Raw genomic sequence first — 9775 nt, 5'->3', positions numbered from 1 at the left:
AGTTGACTTAAAAAAGTTTTAATTAATGCTCATGCATAAATGAAACACATGAAGGTATTCCTTATACCTATTCACATAAATACTTTCTTCATTGATTCTTTCTTATCTTGAATATGTATCTTTATATCATTACATATTTTTAATAATGTTAGACCACGCTATCGTTAAATATGAAACTTGTACATAATAGTTTTATCCTATTCAAGTACATTACGAGGGTAGGCTGATCGTAAGACAAAATAAAGGTAATTTGCATCTTTTCCAATTCGTACTGTTTTGTGCAAAGGATTCCCATTCATGAAATTATGTCTAAACAATGCACAATATACCAGCATTATGCAACTACAAAACATAGTGATTTTAAGTAGCTGATTTTAGTATAAAAATTGTTTTATAAACTTTTCATCTACACTTGAAAGATAACTAAGATAATATTGTGGCAATTATATAATCTGACAGTTTACAAAGGGTAACCTAATGTTAATTTCCTTTCTGACCTCTTTCAATGCACTGGTATCATTACAGGTAATGTGGGAATTGGAAAGGAATGTTAATTTTGTTTAAACATGGAGGAGGAGGGACATTACTAAGGTGTTGAGACTTTACTTTATTAATAATGGGAATCATATGTCCAAAGGGCAACCCATCGACATTCTATTGGATGCATAACAAATATAATATATCAACATTTCTAACATATCACTTGCCTTTGCCAGTAGAAACTCATAAAATGTAATGCAGCGAAGTAATAAAAAAAAACCACAAATGGCAGACTACTTTTCCATCTTCTTTGACTACACTCGTGAAATTATAGAGATTATAAGAATCGTCAAGGGGCTGGTAGTTATATCTGACAAAGGAGTTTAGTGTAGGTTACGTATATTGTACTAGATATTTTGTTTTAAATGTGAGTCATATAGCGGAAAGTGGCAGGGGAAAGAATTGTATTTACGAAGAGTTTTAAAATATATTTTCATAATCCTTCTTTAACATCCTGCCCTGTTTATGGAAATGAATTTTGTTTGACAAGATCATTTACGGGTGGCGGTATGATCATTATAGAGGGGTGTAGTGTTTACTTTATCTATAACAAGATTCATAGGGTGGTAAGAAGAAATGGATAGCATTTTTATTTATAAGGGGATTAAATATTGTTTATATCCTTCTTTTGCATCATAATTTGTCTGTTTGGGATGGTAGGTTGTTTTGAATACTGTGTGTAAGGGTATTTTAGAGGCGATAGCTGTTCTACTTAATTTATCATGAAGTTTAACAGTCCGCTAGAAAATATATGAAATTGTTAGTGTAAAGACAATTTTTTTAAATAATCATCTATGTGTATTTCAACTAGCTTAATTTAAAGGGTTATGTTTTGAAACAGTGTATTATTATAGTTAGCATTGAGATAAGCATAACAAACTTTTTTGCAGCTGATATTTTCTTCAATATCGTGTACGTGTTTGAAACATTATAATGATTATAATGAGATTTTTACGCATCATGTGGCACGTTTTCAAACTTAAAGTGAACTAGGCACTTTCTACATGCACTATTTCCACTATAATTTTTAAATGTAGTATAATAAGTCAAATACAGTATAATTTCTGTTTTCTTGAAATGACTTAAAGTGGTTGATGATAAAAAAATAAAATAGTAGTTCATTTGTTGTTTCTAGATTTTTTTCTTTCCTTTATTTTCATATCTCTATTTCGTTTGATACTGCAAGTGAAGACGATGTATACTGTAAGCATTTCCAGAGAAGAAACAAACTACATTTATGGTGGACGAAATTCATGATACCGATAAAACTATTTTTGTGGTAGTTTATCACTCTTTTCCAGACTTTGAATTGGGGCAGAAGAGCCTTTGAACGAGTGCATACTTGTGATAACGTCCTTGAAACATAGGATGCTGATTAAAGTATATCGCGTTTCTGTACAAAACAAACATGATCAATATACGGCCTACTTGCTGGTTATATAAGCAGCGCAGGTGTTTTACCCCTTACTACTTCAACGCTCACCGTCATCATGTTGATAAGTAACGCCGTTTATTTATGGGTTATATCTTTGAGCCACTTCTTTCCATTGATCAGAGCAGACACACAAACATATAGAGCTGCTGTTTATGAGCATGCGGTCATCCTACCTCCTAATCCGGGTGCAAATGTTTCAAGGGAAGAGGCTCTGCACAATATGATGATCAATCTTCATGTCTATGAGACACAGGCCTCTGTAGCAGCGGAACAGGTTGGTAGCAATTCAATATATATATATATATATATATATATATATATATATATATATATATATATATATATATATATATATATATATATATATATATAATTCGCTGACCTGGATGATATTAATATTTGTATTAAATAATAATTCTGCCCAGTAGTATCAAGCATTCTAGTTAATAATCCAGGGATAGCACTTTCCGTTTGGTGTATATTTGTAATTTTCTATAATTAATAATATGTACATTGATTTCTTTTATAGGAATCTGGAATGACTGTGTAGACATGATAATTAATTACTACGTCGTCATGCATTATTGTAGGTGATTTGTGCATGGCGTGATTGAATATTGACTGGTACGTGCATTCAAATCGATGGGTACCGTTTGTCCGCGGACCTGGGTTCGAAACTCTGTTGACTACGAATTAAAAATTATCTACCCTGTACCATAGCATTATTTTTTGTATTATAAATATATATGAGATTTATACGAATAATCTTGTTATTTTACTTATTCTTACAGCTTGGAATAAAACATGAGCACATTTTTGTGTGTACATCGAACCTATTTCTTTAAATATTTGGGGTAGATAAAGGAACTGAACTTTTGCGAAAACTAAACCCATCTTTGACGCGTTCGATGACTAATAAATGCAGTCTCTTAAGTGTAACTTCTATATTAGTTTATGACCCAACTGTACTACTCACTGGAAGATATATAGTGAATAAATGTCTTGAAAAGTATAGGCAGGTTCAAGTTTTAGATGCATGCGGAGACACCCTATAATAAAAGACAAAAACACGATATTATTATTTTGAACAAGATACACCGCTATCTACCATATCCATATCTCGACCTTCAAATTGTTGTTCTAGTGATTAAATAAACTTGGGGACGGAGTTATGCAGTGTGTATGTATCTGCGCATTGGCACGTAAATGCGCGACGTCTCTAAATTCACTATGCACCGTTAGTCCATTTTGATCCCTGGGCATTAAAAGACAGATGTATCAATATAATTGACCCCGTAGTTGTCCCTACTACGTGACAATATCCCTGGATCAGAACCTTGATAGTATTGGGATTCACACCCTGTCACCATAACTATAAATCTGCATATGGTAAGAACGATTTATACCTGCAACATCCTTTGGCGTCCTGGTCAATCCTAAGCGCGCCAACCTACTACAACTACTACTACTAGTATATATAAACAGCGTCCTCTCCACCAGGACCTACCACAGTGCAGACTGCGACCCCGACCATGCCCTCGTGAGCAGAAGAGTGCGACTACAGCCACACACGCTGCACCGCTCAAAACCAAAAGAACGTCCTCACATAAACACTGCGCAGATGTCAGTCCCTGCCAAGGTGGAGGAGTATGTGTCCGCCCTGGACGAGGCTCTACAGGAACTGCCGGAGCACGACGCTACATCCAAATGGAACGCCATGAATTGTGCTATCTACAGTACAGCTATGTCAACGTTTGGGAAGAAGGAACGACCCAGCCAGGACTGGTTCAACGCACACCTATCAAGGATGGAACCACAAATCGAGGAGAAACGAAAATCCTTCATAGCTTACCAAAAATGCCCTAATGAACGGACGCTTGCTGCTCTCAGAAGTGCCCGATGTAACACCCAACGCATTGCTAGACAGTGTGCGAACGACTACTGGCAACAACTGTGTGAAGGGATCCAGCGCAGTGCCGAGTCAGGAAACATCCAAGGTATGTACAGTGGTATCAAGAAGGCTCTAGGCCCTACAGTGAAAGGGGTCGCTCCACTGAAATCACTGACGGGAGAGAAGATCACAGACCGTGGTCAACATATGGCCAGATGGGTAGAGCACTACTCAGAGCTATACTCCCGAGAAACATCAGTCACCGATGCAGCTCTCAGCTGCATAAAGAATCTGCCCACCATGGAAGAACACGACAAAGTGCCAACCTTAGAGGAGCTCAGCAAAGCAATCGACTCCCTTCCAAACGACAAAGCACCAGGTAGTGACAGCATCCCGCCCGAAGCCATCAAACGTGGAAAACCAACATTGATTAAACCACTGCACCAGCTACATTGGCTCTGCTGGGAGGACGGAGTAGTTCCCCAAGACATGCGCGATGCCACCATTGTGACCCTTTACAAAAACAAGGGCGACCGCAGTGACTGTAATAATTACAGAGGGATCTCGCTCTTGAGTATCGTTGGTAAAGGCTGCGGTTGCTAGCGGACCGTGTGTGCCCGGAATCACAGTGTGGCTTCAGAGCAGGCAGGTCGACGACAGACATGATCTTCTCCCTACGACAACTCCAAGAGAAGAGCAGAGAGCAAGGTCAACCACTCTACATGATGTTCATCGACCTCACCAAGGCCTTTGACCTGGTCAGCAGGAAGGGCCTTTTTGAACTTCTGAGTAAGATCGGTTGCCCCCCAAAACTCCTCAGCATGATAATCTCTTTCCATGCAGATATGAAGGGAACAATCCTGTATGAAGGATCCACCTAAACCTCCTTCCCAATTAACAGCGGCGTGAAGCAGGGCTGCGTGCGTGCACCAATACTTTTTGGGTTCTACTTCTCCATGCTCCTGTCGTACGCCTTCGACACGTCCACCAATGGCATATACCTACACACCAGGTCCGACGGGAGGCTGTTCAACCTGGCACGACCGCGCTCAAAGATCAAAGTGAGAGCTGTGCTCATCTGGGAGATGCTTTTTGCAGATGACGCAGGTCTTGTGACCCACACTGAGGAAGCCCTCCAGAGACTGGGATACCGTTTTGCTGATGCCTGCATGCAGTTTGGTCTCACCATCAGCTTGGAAAAAACAAATGTCAGCATGCAAGATACCTCCATTGTCCCTTTCATGAAAATCAACGGTGTCACCCTGGAAGCAGTCAACAACTTTAATTACCTAGGGTCAACCATGAGCAACACTCTCTAGACTTATATGGAGACGGACAGAAGGCTTAGAAAGGCAAACACCATCATGGCTCGATTAACGAAAAGGGTGTGGGAAAACAAGGCGTTGACAGAGCACACCAAGGTCCGAGTCTACCAGCCCTGCGTTCTCAGCACCCTTCTATATGGAAGTGAAACCTGGAGTACCTACATGAGGCAAGAACGCCGGCTCAACTCCTTCCATATACGGTGCCTAAAACGCATCCTGAAAATCAGCTGGAAAGACCGTGTTGCACACAGCGAGATCCTGCAGCGTGCAAGTACCCCCAGCATGTACTCCCTGCTGAGCAAACGCCGCCTTCGATGTCTAGGGAACGTCCGACGCATGGAGGATGGAAGGCTGCCAAAGGACATACTATATGGACAACTGGCCACTTACATGAGAAGAGTCGGACGCCCCTCACTCCGTTTCAAGGATGTATGCAAGAGGGACATGAAGGCATGCAATGTTTCACCCGATGGCTGGGAAGAGCTGGCCGAGGACCGATACACCTGGAGACTAACGGTAAACAATGGCATATAAGTCGCTGATGCGAGTAGAGGCCAGTTGGTGACAGAGAAACGTAAGAGGAAGAAGAAAGCTGCACCAACCACAGTAATACATACTTCCCAGTATGTCTGCACCAACTGCAATAGGGACTGTCACTCACGTATAGGATTGCACAGCCACAGCAGACGATGCCAACAGAGACAGACAACACCCCAAGGTCGCAATTCGCATGGTCTTTCGAGACTGAGTCGCCAATGATGATGATGATGATATATACACACACACATGCACTCTCCCTACGGGAATAATTATCTGAGTCAGAACTTGCAAACTACTGAGATGCCAACCATATACCCATGTACATAAGTTGTTGTATGGAGAGAAAAATGCATGCTCACAACAAACTTTGGTCTTTAAGGCGGTTCTTCCCCTCAGACATTCACCCAAGGGGCACGACCTTTGGGGTGGAGATGGTAAGTATTTTGAGATGTGTTTTACAAACACATTCTTCTCGATATTGCTTAACTTTAATTCTTTCAACATATATTTCAAAGCATCAAATTATTGGAACGGAAAACAAATCTATATCTTATAAAATGCAATCAATTTGCTCCGGCTTTAGTAAACTGCTTGTCAATCTTTAATAAATACAACATTCTTTGTGCAGCCTAGGTAACTTGAAACATATCCTGTATGTCATAATAGGTAATTAGAAGTAAGATCCACAGTGGCTCATTGATTAGTGTACCGGATACATGATAGAAAGTATGCAGGTTCAAAACCTACCATCGGATCATCCGCTCATCAGTTGACGTTGGATGCCCTTTGTCAAAAACATATATAGCTCTCGATTGTCCTTTGTTGTTGTTGTTGTAAGTTTAATGCTATTTTTCAGCACAAGATAGGCCAAACATGGCGTCCAATACAAATGGTGGAGGAAGAATCCGAGAAAATCCCGAAAAGAACCACCGACCCACGAGAAGCTACTGTCAAGCTTTCTCACATACCCACATTGGCCGAACTCGGGACCCAAGCCATGAAGACAGAGGTGAGATGCCAGTGATCCGTAACGGTGAGCTCTTTAGACCACTCGTTCACTCGGCGTCCCTCCTTTGCACCAAATAGCCTATGTGTGTAGCTGTGCAATGCAACAACAAACCAAACATATAATGAATTTCATAATGACCTATTTAAATAGACTAAGCTAATTTTCCTTTGAATTTAGATAATAATGCGATCTTCTCATTTTATTTAAATTTCTCTAATCTGTCATATCAGATAACATACAACAACATCTGTTAGTAGACATTATAGCTCGATTCTAAGATCTGATCCAGGTTTGGTGTCCAAATTTCAAATACATAATAATATATTCTTTTCCAGGGTGCTGATATTCTTGTCTTCCCTGAAAATGGAATACACGGAATCAAATTAAAAAGTAGATATACTGTCGCTCCGTATCTCGAATATATCCCTGATCCCAAGTCTGAAAGCTGGACACCGTGCGACGAACCCGGAAGATATAATGACTCAGATGTTCAAGTATTTCTAAGTTGCCTAGCAAAGAGACATTCTATTTATTTAGTGGCGAACATAGGAGACGCACAGCCTTGTGTAAAAGATGACCCTAACTGTCCACCAGATGGCCAGTATCAATACAATACAGACATTGCTTTTGATAGATCGGGAAAGCTTATTGCTAGGTATCATAAACAAAATCTTTATTACGAATTCCAGTATGATGAGCCTGTCAACCCCGAGTACATCTACTTTGATACTGATTTTGGTCGCTTTGGTTTATTTACCTGCTTTGATATACTTTTTCATGAACCAGCCATTCCACTTCTTCAGGAGCATAACATTACTGATATTGCTTTTCCCACGGCATGGATGGACGCTTTGCCATTCTTCTCTGCAATAGGGTACCATTCATCCTTTGCTGTCGCAAATAAAGTAAATTTATTGGCTGCAAATCTTCACCGACCACAAGAAAGATTTCAGGGTAGTGGCATTTACACGCCGATTGGACCAAAAAGTTTTTACTACAGTAGAACACAGGATGACGGAAAATTACTGGTCGCTGACGTTCCTGTGATACGTCCTACAGTAGGTTCAACTACTTCAAACGAACACCATCCACTATCCCCAGGAATAAGAGAAAATCATCGTATAACATCAAATGAGTTCAAATCTACCAGTTTCCGTGACTGGCATAATTTTGTAATCATCGGTGCAGAAAACGGTACCGAACAGGTGTGTCAACAGGGTTTATGCTGCTATCTGGAGTATGAAAGACAATATAGTGCAGAAATGTATGCTCTCGGAGTTTTTAACGGAATACATAAATATCGTGGCCCATATTATTTGCAAGTATGCATGCTACTACGATGTGCGTCATCCACACAAGAAAGCTGTGGAAAATTGAATTTTGACGCTAACACAAGATTTAACCATTTCAAACTCCATGGCAATTTCTCTACACCGTATGTAAACCCACAAGTTTTACTATCCATCAACGGATCTTTGGAGCTTGCCCCGATTGGTACATGGCAATACGATTCAAATACTTTGCAAGGAAGTTCCACCCTGTCTCCTCTGTTGTCAACCATTATGGTGGGCAGAATTTATGTCAGAGATACTATAGCGACATGTTGAAGCGTAGAGACAATAAATTATCCAAGTAATATTGTAAATAGAATATACAAAAAGTCAATCATTAATTGATAATCAATTATATGGAATATAACCATATAATTAACAAACTCATAAGTTTGTTAACCTTGACATAAATAACATCTATTACATAATGCACCAATCACATCTATCCTTGGTTTGCGTTTTCCTTTATGCCTATAACATGTTTAAAAATCAACAAAAATACAAAATAAAATATGCATCTAAATAAACTTAATTTTCCAGTTACTAAGCTTATTTTACATCTGACAGCATGTGGCCGAAAACTAGGTTGTGGATAATATGGTCAATGACTCATATCTATATAATGTAAACATTTAGATACGAGTTTTGATTCTAGCAAAGTTGTTCAATTTAATTAGTAATGGCAATTATTTCCAACTGAAACTTGATGAAACATACCAGAAGTTCAATGATTACAATGACAGCATTGTCTCTTTAATGAATGACTTCAAAGACAACACAACATTAAAATTGCATGTACTACCCCAGGCTTGATATTGGCTGGTTTCATGAGACAAAAATTATTTGTTACAAAGAAAAATTGTTTTACCTTTTCAGACACACTTGTAATGCGTTCCTTTCTTATCCAAATGATAGGAACAGACTTTTAATGAGATCACCTGTCATTCTCTTTTTCTTTTAAAAACGAAGTATACTTCAAACCTGAAATTATAATAGCATATACATGACAGAATGGTATACTTTAGATAGATTCATCAAATAGAAAACATGATGTGTGCAGAGCTAGAAGTCTCAGAATTTATACTGTTCTGATTCTTAAGAAACGCAATGTACCATGCATAATTCCTGGATAAATAGCATAGAAACTGGAACCTTGATTATAACTTTTTTGACAAAATATTTCTTGAATAAACGAATGCTTAACAAAAAAAGCTGATTTAGAAAAAGATGGCATTAGCTTGTGTTTTGCAAAATCATTCTTTAACATTCTTTCTCACTTTCTCCCTATCTTTTGATTTTTCGAAAAATGTTACTGAAACAATGTCAAATGTTTTCCTTCACACCCTATTATGCTAGATTTAACAAAGTAGACACAATAGGCAGATGTGTTCTAGGATCACCGAAAGACGTTTCAAAGCAGCTATCAAGGTAAATATGGTCAAGTATATACGGTCATGTACTTTCATAAATGAATTAATTAAGTGGATCTTTTTCCTAATATGGAATTTCCTCAATATAACCTACATTTATAACAAGCTTTGGAAAGAATCTACCAAAACGATAAACCAATGGTGGAAGTGGAACAGGGTCTTTGAGTGTGATTGTATGCCATTGTCTTCCATAAGAACTAAAATTTAAACCGCCATCCTCTACTTTTGTATCTCTTTGATGGTCTGTGAGTGTGTTTGCCAATGGGTTTGTATG

General features: G+C 38.8%; 1 protein-coding gene across 1 annotated transcript; it reads left to right on the top strand.

The window, feature by feature from the left end:
• The first annotated feature begins 1985 nt into the window (after nucleotides 1–1985).
• On the top strand, nucleotides 1986–9297 carry LOC149780150 (pantetheinase-like). Its single transcript, XM_089936334.1, has 2 exons — nucleotides 1986–2249; nucleotides 7076–9297. The coding sequence occupies exons 1-2, from the start codon at nucleotides 2031–2033 to the stop codon at nucleotides 8345–8347; spliced, it is 1491 nt and encodes a 496-aa protein (XP_089792460.1). The 5' UTR covers nucleotides 1986–2030; the 3' UTR covers nucleotides 8348–9297.
• The last annotated feature ends 478 nt before the right edge of the window (nucleotides 9298–9775 follow it).

The sequence above is a fragment of the Sinohyriopsis cumingii genome, chromosome 16 (assembly GCF_028554795.1).
Source record: "Sinohyriopsis cumingii isolate HCF-2022 chromosome 16, ASM2855479v2, whole genome shotgun sequence".
Taxonomy (NCBI): Eukaryota; Metazoa; Mollusca; class Bivalvia; order Unionida; family Unionidae; genus Sinohyriopsis; species Sinohyriopsis cumingii.
Note: the sequence above shows the minus strand (reverse complement) of the source record. Positions and strands in the feature narration are given on the sequence as shown.

Bases quoted from the DNA above. Each gene is read 5' to 3' on its own strand.
- LOC149780150 (XM_089936334.1), top strand. From the start codon at position 2,031: ATGTTGATAAGTAACGCCGTTTATTTATGGGTTATATCTTTGAGCCAC. The intron at 2,250-7,075 runs GTTGGTAGCAAT...ATTCTTTTCCAG, and splicing joins CCTCTGTAGCAGCGGAACAG to GGTGCTGATATTCTTGTCTT.